General features: G+C 62.3%; 2 protein-coding genes across 3 annotated transcripts in view; both read left to right on the plus strand.

Annotated features, from left to right (window-relative positions):
• The window catches only part of ANK1 (ankyrin 1), a gene marked incomplete at its 5' end in the record, with an annotated part of 70,857 nt that extends 58,829 nt beyond the window's left edge, over positions 1-12,028 (plus strand). Inside the window, 13 exons of one of the 2 annotated variants that reach the window (XM_084274015.1) lie at positions 67-295; positions 437-562; positions 648-767; positions 987-1,071; positions 1,292-1,366; positions 1,949-2,080; positions 2,251-2,397; positions 3,880-4,432; positions 5,042-5,297; positions 6,578-6,661; positions 7,044-7,211; positions 7,502-7,623; positions 9,561-12,028. In XM_084274015.1, the coding sequence (XP_084130141.1) occupies positions 67-295; positions 437-562; positions 648-767; positions 987-1,071; positions 1,292-1,366; positions 1,949-2,080; positions 2,251-2,397; positions 3,880-4,432; positions 5,042-5,297; positions 6,578-6,661; positions 7,044-7,211; positions 7,502-7,600 (2,074 nt within the window). In that variant the 3' untranslated portion in view covers positions 7,601-7,623; positions 9,561-12,028. Of the gene's footprint in view, positions 1-66; positions 296-436; positions 563-647; positions 768-986; positions 1,072-1,291; positions 1,367-1,948; positions 2,081-2,250; positions 2,398-3,879; positions 4,433-5,041; positions 5,298-6,033; positions 6,418-6,577; positions 6,662-7,043; positions 7,212-7,501; positions 7,624-9,560 lie in introns of those variants that run through there. The other variant, XM_084274014.1, reaches the window with a different exon arrangement.
• A 2,057-nt stretch (positions 12,029-14,085) lies between these two features.
• Positions 14,086-15,975, plus strand: NKX6-3 (NK6 homeobox 3; the record flags this gene model as incomplete). Its single annotated transcript, XM_084274023.1, has 3 exons — positions 14,086-14,467; positions 15,480-15,649; positions 15,745-15,975. The coding sequence occupies 3 exons, from the start codon at positions 14,086-14,088 to the stop codon at positions 15,973-15,975; spliced, it is 783 nt and encodes a 260-aa protein (XP_084130149.1).
• Between the last annotated feature and the right edge of the window lie 1,554 nt (positions 15,976-17,529).

Raw genomic sequence — 17,529 nt, forward strand, 5'->3', positions numbered from 1 at the left:
GTTTGGGGGCTTCACTTGGAGGGAGAGTGGGTCAGTTTTCAACAACCCAACCCATCCCTCCCCCAGGTTCTGGCTGGCTGACTGTCCACGCACCGCTGAGGCCGTGCACTTCGCCACGATGCTGTACAAGGAGCTGACAGCTGTGCCCTACATGGCCAAGTTCGTGGTGTTTGCCAAGATGAATGACACACGGGAAGGCCGGCTCCGCTGCTACTGCATGACTGATGACAAGGTTGACAAGACTCTAGAGCAGCATGAAAACTTCACTGAGGTGGCCCGCAGCAGGGACATTGAGGTTTGTCATGGGGCAGCCCAAATGAGGGGGGATTGATGCCCGGCCCTGGCCTGGGGAGGAGAGTTGGGGTTACCTGCCCTGTCTAAGGGCAGAGGAAGGAGCTCTGTGCAGGGCCTGAGCCTGTTTTCCACTCCCTTCCAGGTGGTGGAGGGGATGCCGTTGCATGTTGAGCTCTCAGGGAACCTGGTGCCTGTCAAGAAGGCCACCCAGCCCCGCACCTTCCTCTTCCAGTCCTTCCGGGAGAATCGTCTTGCCATCCCCATCAAGGTAACGTCAAGGTGCAGGGCTGGGCCACAGCTGGGCCCTGTGCCCACCCTGTGCCAGGCCTCCTAACCAGGCTCTTGGTGCTCAGGTTCGGGACAGCAGCCGGGAGGCCAGTGGCTCCCTGTCTTTCTTGCGCAAGGCCATGAAGTATGAGGATCTCCAGCACGTCCTCTGCCACCTGAACATCAGCATTCCACCCTGCACCAAGGTCAGTGCTGGGGTTCTGGTACCTCTGGAAGGTGGCAGTGGGGTCCCATCCCTCCCACAGGCGCAGGAGGTGGCCCTTGCTGTCAGCTTTTCCTCCTCAGGGGCTGCACGTGGCCACGCCATGCTGCTCCAGGGCTGTGGGAGAAGCAGTGGTGCCAGGACAGAGCTGCTGCTCTCTTTTTCAAGCTGGTGACCCCTTGGTTTGTCCCCACTCTCACAGGGCAGTGGCAGTGAGGAGCGGAGGAGGACACTGACGCCGTTGTCTCTACGGGAGCGGTACAGCATCCTGAGTGAGACCAGCTTTGGTACGCAACCTGCTGGGACTGTTTGAGCCTGGTCCTCACCTGTGCCCAGTGGAAAGGCTGGGCTGACCCTGTCATACTCATGGCAGCTTCCCTTTCCCTGAGGGTTTCTTTGGTCCTACCCACGGGGCTGGGACACCCTCATACCCAGCACCCTTTTCCCCTGCCTGCCCCGGGGCAGGACACCATGCAGCTGAAGCTGTGGCTCCCTCTTGCCCTCCAGGCTCTCTGAGCAGCACAGACAAGGCAGACCAGAAGATGGTCGACATAGCAGAGCAGCTGGGCCTCAGCTGGGCTGGTGAGTCTGTACCTGACAGCTCTGAGGATGCACAATGCTCCTCAGAAACCTGACGTGCTTTGGGAGGCTGGAAACATGCTGCAGGGTGGAGCAAATGGGCTTTGCACTGTCTGGGGAGCTGGGCACAGATGCAGTTGGTGTGGGTGCAGCCTGCTCCTCTGGCCTTGCACCCCCCCCCCCCCCTCCCAGCCCTTCTGCTAAACTCTGGGCATGCTGTGGCCTTGAAATGAACCTTTCTTGCTGCTGTGCCTGCATCTGCATGCAGAGGGGCTGGGTGAGGTTTCTGGTTTGGGTCTGACATGTTGCTGCCCTTCCCTTCGGCCACACACCCAACGGTGGTACCTGTGCTGCTCCTTAGCAGGACAGACTGCCACGCTGGTCCCAGGCAGTCTGGGCAGGGGGGCTTCATCCTCCATCCATCCCAGCTCCTGCATGTTCTGCTGTGTTTAATTGTGTGTGATGGGGGGTGGGGGGGGGCTCTGCAGGGTCTGGCTGAGCCCTTCGCAGCATCCCTAACCCTTGTGGCTTGGGAGCTGGCAGTGGGCATTGGAGGGTGTGATGTTGAGGTGCTCTCTTCCCCAGAGCTGGCACGTGAGCTGCAGTTTGGGGTGGAGGACATCAACAGGATACGTGTGGAGAACCCCAACTCGCTGCTGGAGCAGAGCATAGCCTTACTGAACCTCTGGGTCAGCCGTGAGGGCAAGAGTGTCAAGAGTGAGTATCTGCAGGGCATGGTAGCAGCAGGGCTGGCTGAGCAGAGCTTGGGGAGGGCTCTGACTGGCTTTACACCACTGGTTCTTGCACACTTACCCATCTGGAGGGTGCCTGGGGCACGGCTGTGTTCCTCCAGCCACTGGATTGCTGACACCAGCTTCCCCCTGCAGTGGAGAATCTGTACACAGCGCTGAGGAACATCGACCGCAGCGAGATTGTCAACACGCTGGAGGGCTCGGGCCGGCAGAGCCGCAGCCTGAAGGGCAGCTGGCGCTACACAGACAGAGACTACTCCCTCTCACCATCCCAGATGAATGGTGAGTCCTGGCTCCTGGCAGGGACTGCAGGAGGACCCTGGGGGCAGACAAATAGGGGCTGACTCCTTGCCTGACCAGGGTGGCCTGCCAGGAGCTCAGCAGGCACAAGGCATTGCCAGCAGATGGATCCTTTTCACTGGGGCTTAGGCTGCAGGCAGCTTGTTCCCACCACACTGCCTTCTCAGAAGCTCTCCAGGTGGGGTTGAGGCACCTTCCTTATCCCAGCGTGCCAGTGAGAGGCATCTCTGGCTGTGTGAGCTGAGCGGTGGCTGGGGAGCTCAGAGTCCTGTGGCCGTGTCCCAGGTGGACCATGGCTGCACAGGGACACAACTGAGGTCAGCTGAAGCCAGGACCCTGGTTGGAGACAGGCTGTGTGCTGCTGGAGCCCTGCTCTGTGGGTGCTGCCTGTGCAGCTCTGGCTCATGGCTCTCTCCGTCTCTGTCTCTCCCCTGGCTCTGCTCTCTCAAACGTGTGCCACCCACTGCCATCAGGTGCAGGCACTCCTGTGGGTCACTTCTTGTCACCTCTCTGTGAGCTCATCCTGGCCTCTCCTGCTCTCATCTGGCTCCACTGCCTGGCTCCACTGTCTCTGCCTCAGCTGAGCCCTCCAGGAGCCACATCCTGCTCCAGCAGCTGCATGTCACCAGGATCTGCCCCTCTCCTGGCTGCCATGCGGCCACCCCCGTCCTCCTCCTCCTCCTCCTTCTCCTCCTCCTCCTCCTCCTGCACTGCCCAGCGCTCCTTGCCTTGCTGGCCCTGCACTGCTTGCCCCCAGCCAGGCACCCACACAGGGCAGAGGTGCCCTTTCCGTGCTGGGGGTCCCAGCTTTCCCCCACGCCTCAGCTGTGGCTAGCAATCCCCAGCTGCCTGTTCTGGAGTGGAATGGTCTCTTTGCTGATCTCCCAGGGGTGGGGAAGGGGCTAGTGGCTCAGAACCAAAAAAGGCTCAGCAAAGCCTCCTGTGTGGATGGGAGCACCTGGCTTGACTGTGGTTTGTGTTGGTGTGCCTGGGTGATGAGGACATGACAACTGCTTGTAGCCCTGGAGACACCAGTGGGGTTGTATCCCATGCAGCCTCAGGCTTGCCTGATGTGTCACAGCCATCTTTCCCTGCTGATGGTATTACTTCCAGCCTTCTCCTCTGTGCTGCAGAGAGGGGTTGGCTTTGGGAGTCAGGGTGGCATAGGATGGGGCATCATGTGGACCCCAGGCCAGCCCTCCCTGCAGGGACTGTGCAGCCCCAGGCTCTGCCCAAACCAGCCCCAGGACCCAGAGGGAGGCATGGCAGCCCTTGCAGGGACCATGCAAAGGCAGCAGCTGCTTTGAGCGCTGCCCTTCTCAGCCCAGCCACTGAGGTCTGCGGCACGACCCTTGCTGTCCTGGGGGGCTGGGACCCTCCTGGATGCTGTTTCCCTTCTTGCCCTGCTGTGCTTGTGCCTGCACGAGATGGCTGCTGGAGATGTCCCTCTGTCTGCCCATATAGGTTACGCTTCGCTGCAGGACGAGCTGCTGTCCCCTGCCTCCCTGCATTACATGCTGCCATCCCCGCTGCGTGCCGACCAGTACTGGAATGAGGTGGCCATCATGGATGCTATCCCCATGGCTGCCACCGAGCAGGATGCCCTGATGGAGATGTCCGACATGCAGGTGTGGTCCTCGGGGCTCACCCCCTCCCTGGTGACTGCTGAGGACTCCTCTCTGGAGTGCAGCAAGGCCGAGGACTCGGACGCCACAAGCGAAGGCCGGTTACCGGGGCAGCTTCTGGCAGATGCACAAGGCCCGGACCACATGGGCTCTATGGACCTGGTTGAGGATGACACAGTGGACTCAGATGCCATGAATGGCCTGATTGACCTTCTAGAGCAGGAAGAGGGGCAGAGGCCGGAGGGGAAGATGCCAGCCAGTGATCACCAGCCAGGGACTGGGGAGCAGGACCCGGAGAGTGAAGTGTCTTTTGTTTCAGTTCAGCAGAAGGTGCAAGCCAGGATCACAGCATCGCCCACCGTTAGCCACGTCGTAGAGAAAGGCACAGACAGGTACTGCAGCCTGAGGGGCCAGGGCAGCTTGTGGGAGGGGGTCAGAACTGCTTTGCCAGCTATTGCCCTGCGCTGGGCCAGCTGCAGTGATCTCTCAGCTTTGCTTGCTTCTCTGGTGGTCTCCAGCTCTGGAGCCCCGGCATCCGTGGCAGACAGAGCAGTGGCTTGGGCTGAGTGGAGATGTTCAGGGTGGGGAGCTCCTTGCAGACCACCTGGGAGGGACCCCAGGCAGGCAGCCTGCATGTAGGTTGTGCTTAGCAGAGCCAGCTCAGCCTGGGCTGCATCCTCCCACGTTCCCTGTGGAGGTCCCTGGCAGAGCCCAGCGATGCTCCACAACATTGCCTTAGACCCTTGCAGCCAGGCTGCGAAGCTGTGGGGTGGAGCAGGGAGCAGACCCATGCCCTTTCTGCATCTGCCTTTTGTGCTGCTTGTGCCAGGTGCCTGGCAGCACCGTGAGCAGGGAGGGGGGTGCCCAGAGCCTGGTGGGGGTGCAGGCTGCGCTGGCGGGCCTGCCAGAGGTAGGCTGTTGCTCAGGGTGCAGCACTCCACGGCGAAGCTGACTGCCTCTCTCTCTCTGTCTCTCTCTCCCTGTCCCTCTCCGGTGCCCAGGCTGAGGGACTGGAATGCAGAAGGCTCCTTTATCTCCTGCCTACAGGACCTGACAGCGGGCTCCTGGCAGGAGGGGGTCACCCGAAGGCTGCTCCCGACACACCCCATGGCCTCCGGGGCACAGGACCAGGAGCAAGAGCAGGTCCTGGTGCCGGCCGTGGAGCTGATGCGGGTCAGCTCCGCAGAGGACAGCGACTGGCAGCCCCAGCACCCCACGGGTGGCTGGCAGGAGGAGGCAGACAGCTTCTTTGGCCAGGTGAGGGGTAAGAGCCAGGGGCCCTGGAGCCGCAGGACATGGAGACCCTGTGGACAAGCCCTTTCCTGAGCCTGCCGCAAGGCCAGCGTGGCAGACCGGGTGCTAGTGGAGGCACAAGTCTCCTGGCATGCCCCCTGCCCCTGGGGGTGCCTCTCAGCCCAGAATAGCCTGCTGTGCTTGATAGCTGAGCTCTTGCTCTCCATTTAACCCAGGCAGCCTCCCTGCCTGCTTCCTTATTGAGTATCTGCCCTGGCCATCAGCCCAACGGGCCCGCTGGAGCCAGAAATAGAGCTGGTCTAGGGGCCAGGCTGGGTGGTGGGCACCCTGCCACGGCCATGCAGAGCTGGCAGGTACAAGGTGAGGGCAAGAACCTTTCGCCAGCCAGGGCACACGCAGCCATCCTGGCCACATTCAGAAGTGGTTGCTCAGTTCCTCAATGCGTGTCTCCTGAGTCACACGTGATTCCAGCAACACCCCAGACCCCTGGCTCCTGCCCAGGGCTTCATTTTCCCCCATGATCCTGGCCTCCCACCACAGCCAAGGAAGGCAAGCTGTCGGAGGGCTGATGAAGAAGGGGGACAGGGCTGTCATGCTTCCTGCCCTGGCTGGGGACAGAAGGTGCTGTCGCAGTCCTGGCCCCGTGACTTTGACAGAAGCTGTGAGCAAAAAGGACGCTCCACCTGCCCGCTCCCTTCTCACCGCCCACAGCCAGCTGAGCTGTGGCAGCTAAGGTTACAGCAGTCCTCCCACAGAGCCAGGGCACCACACCGGGCAGGCTGCAGACCCACAGGGCTGCTCCTGCCCCGGGGAGGGGGGTGGGGGGCTTTGCTGGATAACATGGCCAGGCTCTGAGCATCGTCGGGCTCAGCCCCACGGGGCCAGCTGTGGGCGCTGAGGCAGGATGTGGGGTTTCCTGGCCCAGCTGCTGATCGCCCTGGTGCTGCTGGCCTTCTTCCTGGTCAGCTGCCAGAACGTCATGCACATCGTCAGGGGCTCTGTCCGCTTCCTGCTCATACACGCCCACCGTGAGCTGGACAAGGAGCTTGGGGAGAGCCAGGGGCTGGCGGATGACGAGGAGGCTCTCTCCACCAGGGTCGTCCGCCGGCGCGTCCTCGTGAAGGTAACGAGCAGGGACCTGAGGCACCAGGGACGGGGCAAGGCAGGAGGCAGAGGCTGTGGGGTGCACGTCAGGTGTAGTGTTGTGCCTGCAAAGGGCTCCCCTCTAACCCCCCCCCCACCCCCCACCCTGAAATGCCCTGTTGTCCCTCTTGTCGCTGCAGGGGAATGAAGTCCTTCATCTCCCTGGAGAGCAGGTGACTGAGGAGCAGTTCACAGACGATCATGGCAATATCATCACCAAGAAGGTGAGTGGTCGAGGGCATGGTGTGGACAAAGGGCTTCTCCTTTCCTTCTCCTTTCCTTCTCCTTTCCTTCTCCTTTCCTTCTCCTTTCCGTCTCCTTTCCTTCTCCTTTCCTTCTCCTTTCCTTCTCCTTTCCTTCTCCTTTCCTTCTCCTTTCCTTCTCCTTTCCTTCTCCTTTCCCCTCCAGATGGCTGCCCTGCTCCTCCCTGCAGCCCAGGGGCCCAGGCAGGGCACCCGCCACTCCCCGGCTTGGGTTACAGTCCCTTCTCTGGCCAGGCCCTGCATGTGGGACACAGGCTGCCTGCTGGGTGGTTTAGGACTGGGACTGGGTGAGAGGAAGGCGCCTGGGGGTAGCTGTGGTGCCTGACTGTGTGGGTCTCCACAGGTCATCCGGAAAGTGGTGCGTCAGCTGGGCCCTGGTGACACGGGTGACAGGCAGGAGCAGGAGGAGCTGATTCTGGAGGGCTCCCTGCAGGAACCACAAGGCCTGGAGGCTGAGGATGATCACTTCATGAAATACTCCATCCTGCACCGGGACGGTCTGGGGGCCAAGGTACAGTGTGGCTCACAGCCCTGCCTTGCAGGCACCCTTCCCAAGGCCAGCACCACCTCTGCAGGACTCGTGGGCTCTGGGGTTCTGCCACCCTCTATCTTTCCTTTTGCCCTGCTCTCCTCTCCTGTTTCCCCTCTAAGGCTTCCAGGGGCAGCTCTTGCCCACTGCATCAGTCTTCTTGCTCGGTGTCTTCTGCCAACTGACTCTGCTTTTCCCTCTCCTGTCCTCTTCTGTGTGTCTGTCTGGCCACCTGGGTGATGTCCTGCTCCTTGCCCCTGCGGCTTGCTCAGGAGGAGGTGCGAGTGCGTGTCCCGAAACCGGAGGTCTCTGGGGGCAGGATGGGGGCTCAGATAGTGAAACGAGCCAGCCTGAAAAGGGGGAAGCAGTGACCCCTCAAATGGCCTCTTTTGAGGTAACCCCACCTTTGCTCTTCCTTCTATTCCAGCTTCCTATGCTGCTGCCTGCCCTGAGCTGCTGGTCGTGCACATCACCCTGGGGAGTGCCTGTCAGGGCTGTGTCCAGCGCTCAGCCCACAGAGAGGGGCTGTGGTGCTGCAGCAAAATGCTGAGGGGAGGGTGGGCAGCCACTTCTCCCTGTTGCTAACCCCCTCCTGGGCCTGGGGCCCTGGGTGCAAGGTGCACAGGGTGCTCTGCTCCAGCCAGCTGCTGGGTCAGTGTCTGTGCTCAGCGCTCTGCCACCGACACAGCACCAGTGGCTGCGACTGTGGTCACAGCATCCCAGCTGGGTGGGGTAAATGGTGCCCAGTGACAGGGCCACAGGGTTGTTACTGCTGGTGACACTGGGCTCTGCAGCGGAGGGGTGGGTGGTCTTGGTCCAAAACTGCTGCAGGGAGTGGGTAACACATCCCCTCCATCCATGAGCACTAACTGTGCAGCACTGTGGCAGGTGAGACCAGCCCCTGGAGCCCCTGTCTCCCCTTCCCATGGTGGGTAGAGCTGTGCACAGTCCTGGTGATGTGAGTGGCTGTTGCTGCCAGGGGCACACTGTCACTGCCAGGTGCACACTGTGGCACGAGGGGGTGGCAGTGAAATCTGCTGCATGGCTGGGGAAGGGGATGCAGGCCATGGATGCTGCTGGTGAACAGGAGGGGTACAGGACTGGTGGGGTGCAGGAACAGGATGCTTGTAGGGGTTGAGGGCAGGGGACCTGTCTTTGGCCCGGGATATTTCTGCCATTGATCCCCTGTGTAAGCACTGGATCGTTCTGAGGGAGCAGGGTGAAGCTGCACCAGGGGAGGTTTAGGCTGGTGTCAGGAAGAGGTTCTGTACTGAGAGGGGGGGTCAGGCACTGGCACAGGCTCCCCAGGGAAGGGGTCACAGCCCCAAGCTGGGCTGAGGGCAAGAGGTGTCTGGATGATGTGCCAGTTCTGACTGGGCTGTGTGGAGCCAGGGCTTGGACTGATGGTCCTTATGGGTCCCTTCCAGCTCTGGATATCTTGATTCTACAATCCCTTGAGTCTTGTGCATTCCCTGCTCCCTCTGCCTTCCCTGTTGTGGGTTGGGGACTAGAGCAGGCTCAAAGCTGGGGGGTGTGTGGCACAGCACACTGGGACCCAGCAGCATCGCTGTTCTCTGCACGCTTGCTGCCAGGCTGGCTGGGAAGGTGCTGCACACATGCTCCCCACTCCCAGGCACAGCCCAAGCCAGGGAGGGGGCTGTCAAGCAGGGACAGAGGGTCTTCTGGCCTCTGCTCTGTGTGCATGGCTTTGTCTGTCTGTCCTGCCTCTCCCTCCTCTCTCCCCTGTGTTATTGGGCTCTCTGCAGGCACATGACAGTAAGGAGGCTTGTGCTTGTGGGCAGATGCTCATGCAGACCACGTCCCCAAATCTCCCACCTGCCCCACTCCCTGGGCAATCCCTGGTCCTGTCTCTCTCTTGCTGCTTTGCTCGGGCTGTTTTCCATGCCCAGGGTGTGTGTTAGGAATGTACAGGGTCTTGCTCACTGCTGGGAGAGTGAGCTGCAGCCCGTCACCTTAGTTGAGTCTGGGGGTTCAGGGTTGGCCTCATTTATCCCAGAGCCTACAGCAGTCCTCCCCAACCCAGCTCCTTCCCAGTGCCAGGTTGCCTTTGGTGCAGCTCAGCTCTCTGCAGCTGGGACAGCACCATCTCTTCCATTACTGCTGGTTCCAGACAGGGAACTTACTGGTGCTTTGTCACCCTCTGACACCCCCAAAACCTGTCTTGTGTAGCTGGGCAGAATGTGGGGAGGGGGGTGGGACAAATCCAGGGTGGAGAAGGGGCTGGAACTGCCAGGTAGCTGGCTGCCCCTACCCTTTCTCTTGGCTGTGCCACCTGATAACCCCATCTCTGTCCTCTCCATGTCTCTCCAGGATCTCACCTCAACACCAAACCACTGAACTCCACACCACGTTCTGACACACCCCTGAGGCGCGAGGAGAGGAGAGCCCAGAGTGGAGGGGAGCAGGGCTGGCTGTACATGTTTCTATAGGCTAGTGGCATGATTTCTGTATGAGACATACTTACCCTCCTATCCGCATGACTGACTGACTGCAAGACGCATGAGCTACAGTACTTCAAACTGACGGAGGGGGCCTCCGTCCCTGCCCCGCTGCTGCCAGGAGCCCTGAGACAGCAGCACCCTCCAGGGGCATCCTCAGCTCCTCGGGAGGCAAGAGCTGGACTGGCAGAAAACCAGAGGGAAGGAGACTCCCCCCCACCACCACCACCAACCCCCAAACCTGCCCCAAACCTTGCGTGTGTAAATGCATCCCCAGGCCCATCCTCCAGCTGCAGGAGGGAAGCTGGGGTGGCATGGCACTGCTCAGCGTGGAAGGAGAGGGGGCTCAGCCTGTCCCTCCCCCCCTCTCCATCACTGCCTCTGCTGGACTTGCTTCTCCTCCCTCTCAGTGAGTGTTGGGGTTGTGGGGAGGGGGGCAGTTGCTGGGGCAGGGGAAGGGGAGGGGGATGGGTGTGTGTGTGTGTGTGTGTGTGTGAGATGAGGGCTGCAGGGAGCACAGCTGCGCTGGGCAGAGGGGCTGGTGCAGGGCTGCCCTTCCTCTCCCCAGCACGTCTCCTCTCCCCCCCAAAGGCCAGGGCAGGGCTCTGGGCTGAGCACTGAGCTCGTTGCTTGTGTTGAAAGTGTAAACTGTACAGCAATCAATCAGCCTTGTGTATATGAACCAATAAATACTATGCAAACCCCCCCACACCACCACCACCACCTCCCCAGGGACACCCCAGCGGTACCTACAAAGCACTGACAGCTCCGCTCCCAAATACCTCTTCAGGCTGCAGGATGGGCAGAGACTTTGGAGTGAGTACATGAGCAGCTCTGGTGAAGGGAGCTGGGAGGGCAGCAGACTTGCTCCCCATGCCCCTCTGCCTCAGTGTGGGCCCTTCCTGGTCTGAAGAGAGGGTCCCACAGGCGCAGTCCCAGGGCCCTGCCCATGGTGCAAGGCCCGGTTTGCTGGGGGGAAGCTGTAGGGCTGTGCTGAGGCGCTTGGGGCCCAGGGATGAGGGGTAGTGAGACAGAGCAAGGCTGGGGGGGAATGTTTCTGCCACGTGTGGGGTTGTGCCCAGCTCTAACTCAGCACAATATCTGCTCAGGAGATGAGCCAGGAGCTGGCAGGAGCCAGCAGTCCTGCACCATGCACCCCGTGCAAGGGCTTTGCAGGGTCCCCCAGCCTCCCTGCGAGGGCACAAAGGAGCATAAACCTGTTGACCCCAGGGGGATGCCAACCCTCCCAGGACCAACCCCAGAGAGGGGTGGGGTGGAAGGGGGGGGGGTGGGCTGCTCCCTGGGTGGCTGTGCTTTGGCAGGGTGAACTGCTCTGCTGCAGCAGCCTGGACTAAGCCAGCAACCCAGGGAGCTTGGGCAGCTGCTCGAGCAGGAGAAGGATGATGTGATGTGCAGAGCTACCCAGCAGCTCTGAGGTCTGCAGGAGGTTGAGTCTGCTGCTGTTCTTGACCCCAGGAGGGCCGGGTGCAGGTGGTAGTGGCAGTAGGTCCCACGTCCCTGACTCTGTCCTTTCCCTAACCAACGTAGGGGTCTGTTCTTTGTAGCACAGTGGTGTGGGGATCCCCTGCTCTTTTCCTCTGGAGGTGGCCATGGACCTGTGTCACAGGCCCTGAGCTTGCTCTCTTTGGCCACATGCAGAACAAGCCCACCTCCAACTTCAGGCTGGTGGTGGTCCTGGCAGGGCAGCCCTGTCTCACAGCAGGTGTGCACCCACCAGGAAAGCCCCTGGCTCCCCTGCAGCAGGGAGGAAACCTACCTGCAGCGAAGCAAACGACCCAGCTTAGCCTCGGAGAGCAAAGCAACCCCTTCCCCACCCCCCAAACTCCAGCCATATAGGCGCAGACTCTCCATCCATCACCCTCGCTGTGTCCGACAACCTCCCCAGGCCCACTGTGCCAGCTGCCTCCGTAGCATCACCGTAGAGTTGTGTGTGGGTCCCGTGCTTTGGCCTTGTATATGCCTTAGGGAATGTGCTGCGCTGCGACCGTGCCAGGCACCTGCAAGTGGACGTTGCTTTGCGCTCAGATTGCTCGTAGGGCTGGGTAGGGCGAGGCTGCACCCGACAACGAGCCTGGAGAATGCTGCGGTCTGTCTGCACACTAGAAGCTTTTTAGAAGTTTTAAAAAAAAACAAAAAACCAATATATATATATATATATATATAAAAATTTACTTTTATTTCCTTTTTTTAATTGTTATGGAAAAAAAAAACCCCGAGCCTTTTGGATCTCCCTGTCTTAGCCCCCCCCCCCCCGATGTATAGATCATTTCCCTGTACACCAGCTATCAGACTATGGATTAATAAAGAAACCAACACAGAGCGTGTCTCCTCTCTGCTTGTGGGGGGATGCTGAGGCTCCAGGGAGGGTGAACTTGGGGGTCCCTCTGCCCCTATGCATTGGCCAGGTGGGGAGGGTTGGGGGGCTGCTGTGTGGGCTGGAGCCCTTCCCGAGGAGGCTGAAGGCTGCAGAAACGTGTGCACCCCTCTGGGCAGGTCTGGAAGCTCATCCCACGGCAGCATCTCCCCGGGTGGGTGGGGAAGGGGCCGCCAGTCACTGTACCACCCACCCGGGGGCATTGGCACTGCTGTGCCCCACACGCCCGGCCCCGCCGAGACCCCCCGGGCTCCGCCGAGACCCCCCGGCCGGCGCTGCCAGAGACCGCGACCCCCTCGGCCCTGCCCGGCCCGGATGCGCTGTCCAGGGTCCCCGGGCCCCCGCGCCCATCCCTATCCTCCAGCCTTATCCCTATCTATCCCCCTATCTCCCATCCCCCTATCCCCACTCCCCCCCATCTTTATCTCTACCCCCCTACACCTATCCCCACTCTTATTCCTATCCCCCATCCCTATCTTTATCCCTGTCCCCTTATTCCCATCCCTAGCCCTGTATCCCCCATCACATCCCTACCCCTCTATGCCCCCACCCATATTCCCATCCCCATCACCCTATGCCTCCATCCCTACCCCATCCCTCTATCCCTCATCGCTACCCCGTGCCCTATTCCCCCCATCCCTAATCCTATCCCCTTATCCCTAGCTTTATCCGTATCCCCTCATCCTTATCCCCATCCCCATCCCCCAAAGCTACCCCCGTATCCCTATCCCCTACCCCTAACCCCCTACCCCTATCCCCCCATCCCTAAACCCCCATCCCTATCCCCCCATCCCTAGCCTTAGCTTTATCCTTATCCCCCCATTCCTATCCCCATCCCCATCTCCCCATCCCCATCCCTATATCCCCGTCCCCATCCCCATATCCCTGTCCCCATCTCCCCATCCCCATCTCCCCATCCCCATCTCTATATCCCCATCCCCCATCCCCATCCCTATATCCCCCTCCAAAACCCATATCCCTGTCCCCATCTCCCCATCCCCATCTCCCCATCCCCACCCCTATATCCCCATCTCCCCCTTCCCATCCCTATATCCCCGTCCCCATCCCCATATCCCTGTTCCCATCTCCCCTGTTCCCATCTCCCCATCTCTATCCCTATATCCCCATCCCCATCCCCATATCCCTGTTCCCATCTCCCCATCCCCATCTCCCCATCCCTATATCCCCGTCCCTATATCCCCATCCCCATCCCCATATCTCTATCCCCATCTCCCCATCCCCATCTCCCCATCCCCATCTCCCCATCCCCATCCCTATATCCCCGTCCCCATATCCCTGTCCCCGTCTCCCCATCCCCATCTCCCGATACCCATCCCTATATCCCCGTCCCTATATCCCCATCCCCATATCCCTGTCCCCATCTCCCCATCCCCATCCCTATATCCCCATCCCTATATCCCCGTCCCCATATCCCTGTCCCCATATCCCCATCCCCATCTCCCCATCCCCATCCCCATCTCCCCACTCCTATCCCCCCGTCCCCGTCCCCGTCCCCGTCCCCGTCCCCGTCCCCGTCCCCGTCCCCGTCCCCGTCCCCGTCCCCGTCCCGGCGCTGTCCAGCTCCCTCCTCTCCCGCACCCTCCGGTCCCCCCGCCGCCGGCTTTCAAAGCGCAATTTGTCCTGGGCCGGACCAATCCCTGGCCGGCCCCGCAGCGCAGCCAATGGCAGCCGAGGCCGCGGAGACCCATCCAATGGGAGCGCCGCCTGCCGCCGCCCGGCCAATGGGCGCGCTGTATTCTAATGCGCCTCAGCTTTATCAGAGAAGAGTTGGCTCTCCCAAGCCCAAGTTGGGTGGCGGGTGCCGGTGCCACCTCGGCGGGGGTCACCAGGGCTGCCGGCCCCAGCCCTGCCCACAGCTGCCCCCCACCCCCCCCCAGGCTCCCTGGGATACCCCACGCCGGGGCCCCGTAGCCCCCAGGGGGCTGGCGGGGATGGGCCGGCTGCGGCGCTCCCGGGAAGCCGGGCTCTGAGTGCCACCACCATGGATGCCAACCTGCCGGGCACCTTCCTGCTCAACGGCCCCTCGCTGGGCCCCTTCCCCGAGGCCAAGGCGCCCGTCTGCCAGTACTCGGTGCAGAGCTCCTTCTACAAGCTGGGCCCCCCCGGGCTTGGCGCCCAGCTGGCCGCCGGCACCCCCCACGGCATCTCCGACATCCTCAGCCGGCCCGCGGCGACGCCGAACGGCGGCCTCCTCCCTGGCTACCCCCACGCGGGTGGATTTAACGGACTGAGCTCCCCGGGCGTCTATTACGGGCCCCAGGTGGGGGCCCTTCCCAAGGCCGGGGGCGAGTACCTGCCACGGGGCCGGAGCTGCTGGGCAGAGGCGGCCCCGGACTGGCGGGGCAGCCGGCAGTGCGGCGGCCGTAAGTACAGCGGGGATGGGGTGGGTGGGTGGGTGGGTGGGGGGTGGGTGCTGCAGGCAGCAGGCTCTGACCCATGGGTACGGGGTAGGGACATGGGGCAGGTGTCCCAGCCGTGTCCTCTCTGTGGCTGTGTGAGGTGTGGCTGGTCACCACCCTGCGGGCTACCCCGGGACGGTGGGAATGGCCCCAGTGCCAGAGCTGCCAGACCTCAACCTGCTGCTGAGGCTTCTGCTTGGGGGATTAACTCTTCACTCAGCTCCCAGGCGAGACACAGCTGGCAGGGACAGACAGACAGACCCCCCCCCCCCCCGCTGTCCCAGAGATGTCCCATCCCTCTGGCAGCCTGGCTGGGGTCAATGCCCAGCACAGCTTGGGGCAGGGACGGGCAGGGTGGGTGGCTCTGGGCTGGCAGCGCTGCCTGAGAGCTGGCAGGGGGACTGCAGAGCACGTTGTTGCTGTGGCAGGGGGTGGGTGGGTGGGATGGCTGCACCCACTGTCCCATGGGGAGCTTCGGGATGCTCTGGGCCAGGGGCTGGGTGCAACTGCTCAGCCCCTCCAGCCATGGTCCCCTTCTCCCCTTTCCAGGAGATGCTCTTGGAGCTGATGGGTCAGGCAGCAGCTTGGTCACCTGCTCCCAGCACAGCTATGAGCTGGCCAGCTTGCCTGCCTTCCCCTCATGCGTCCTGCAAGGTGTGGGGCACAGTGTTCCCACTGCTGCAGGACTCTGGGGTCACATGCTGCTTCTACCCACCCCTCTCTGCTCCCAGCACGGTGAAGCAGCCCTGTCCCCAAGCAGGATGTGCACAGCCCAGCTCCAGCTCCACAGGGGCCTGCACAGAGGGCAGCTCAGCCCTCCTGGGACGGGGCTGAAGCCTTGCAGCTGGAATGTGGTTTTAATTCGGAGGGGAACCAGGGTGAAGGGACTGTGTGGGCGCCGAGGGCTGGTGGGGGGAGCTGCCCAGGGTTGTGAACTGCAGAGAGCCCAGGTGCTCACCCTCCTCCTCTTCCTCAGCCCCTGCTCACCTGGCCGAGAGCATCCACAAGAAGAAGCACACGCGCCCGACCTTCACAGGGCACCAGATCTTCGCTCTGGAGAAGACCTTTGAGCAGACCAAGTACCTGGCAGGACCAGAGAGGGCACGGCTGGCCTATTCCCTTGGCATGACGGAGTCCCAGGTGAAGGTGAGTGTGGGGGTGAGGGGGGGGGGTGTTCCCTGTGTCACACAGGGCACGTGGTGTGGTGGCTGCTTAACCGAGCCGGTCCCGTGGCGCGGCAGGTCTGGTTCCAGAACCGACGGACCAAATGGAGGAAGAAGAGCGCCCTGGAGCCCTCCTCATCCTCGCAGCGGGCGGGGGGCTCTGCTGGAGAGCGGGCGGCCTCCGAGACCGAGGACGACGAGTACAACAAACCCCTGGACCCTGACTCAGATGACGAGAAGATCCGGCTGCTGCTGAGGAAGCACCGCGCCGCCTTCTCAGTGCTGGGCTTGGGCACACACAGCGGCTGAGCCCTGGCACAGCCGGCCCCTCTGGGCCCTGGGGCACCCAGCCCGGCCACCTGCTTCCAGCCAGGGTGTTGGGGGGGGTGACCCCCTTGGCTGATGCCCGGCTGTGGGGATGGGGTTGCCACCGCCCCCCCGCCTTCCTGCTCCTCATCCTGGTGGCTCCTTCCCAGGGGATGACGGCTGGCGGGGCTGGGAGCAGCATCAGGCTGTCAGCATTGATGAAATAAAGGTTCCCAGCCCCAGCCAAGTCCCAGCACTTGCTTCACGAGCGGGTGGTCCAGGGCTGAGCCGGAGAAGGGGCTGGGGTAGCAGCGTGATGGGGCGAGGGGCTGCGTGCCAGGCAGGGGAAGGGGCCGTGGCTGCGGTGCCGTGCGTGGGGCAGGAGGAGCCCCCCAGGAGTGGGGCAGCCTGGGGGATGTTTCCCAGGCCTTTCCCTGGTTTGGGTGTGCGCTGGCAGCGAGAGGTGCTGGTTCAAAAGTCACTGGTCGGGGCCTCTTGTTGGAACCTATTAGCAGCAAATAAATATCATTTATCTCAGCGGTGTGAGTGAGAGCCCATTCAGCTGTCGGGGCCGCAGGATTGATGTGGCATCAATAGCCCTGGTGTGTTTGCCTGCCAAGCCAGTGGCCCCCCCTTTTCCCCACCCCCACCCCCCCCAGCCCCACCCCTGCTCAGCAGGGGCTGTGTGTACCCACACGTGTGTGCATGGGGGTCTGGGTACCCCCTGCTCGGGCTCCCTGGGGCTCAGCCCTCCCCATGCACTGATGGTGGGGGGGGCTGCCTGTCCCTCCTGCTGCTCAAGGGGCTCCTGCTGGCACAGGGATGCTGCTGGGGGCCCCGGTGGTTGTTCAGCCAAGAGCCAGCTCCGTGCCAGGCAGGTGTGAGCAAACAGACCTGCCGTGTCCTGGGAGGAAATCGATAGGAGATAAGGTGCTGCCGGCACGTTGGGTACCGATTAGCAGCGCGGAGGAGGTGCTGGGCTCTGCCACCCAAGCTGCTTCTCCCTGCCACCACAGGCAGCATCTGAGGACAGGCTGGTGGCCAAGTCCACCCCTGGGGATGGCCAAAACCCCCCTGAAGCACTGGGGACTTGCAGCAGCCCCAGGCAGTGGTCTTGTGGCGTGGGGCTGTGGCGTGGGGCTGCACCCTGTCTGCCCAGGGCCCACGTGTGGCTCCAGGTCCTCCCTGGTCTGTCGCTTCCCAGCATGTGCTGGGCTGCTTGGACGTTACTGGGAGCCCTGACTGCTCAGCAGCCCTTTCCTAGGGTGTGGGGGGAACCAATCTCCCCCTCATCATTCCCCAGCCAGCACCCCAAACACCCCCACCCCCAGCAACACACGTGGGGCTCCTAACAACCCCCCCCCTCAGCCACACAGCCCCTCTCTGCCTGGGTGGGACAAGTGGCAGACCTGACAGACCCTTCACAAGTTTGGGGGGGGGTGTCAGGTCCCACAGGCATCACGATGTGTGGGGCTGGAGTGGGGGGGGGGGGAGGCTGTGTGCCCCACACGCCCTGGCCCGTGGCAGGATGGGGGTGACACCCCCATGGTGGGCAGA

Source organism: Gallinula chloropus (genome assembly GCF_964237585.1).
Source record: "Gallinula chloropus genome assembly, chromosome: 21".
In the NCBI taxonomy this organism is placed as follows: domain Eukaryota; kingdom Metazoa; phylum Chordata; class Aves; order Gruiformes; family Rallidae; genus Gallinula; species Gallinula chloropus.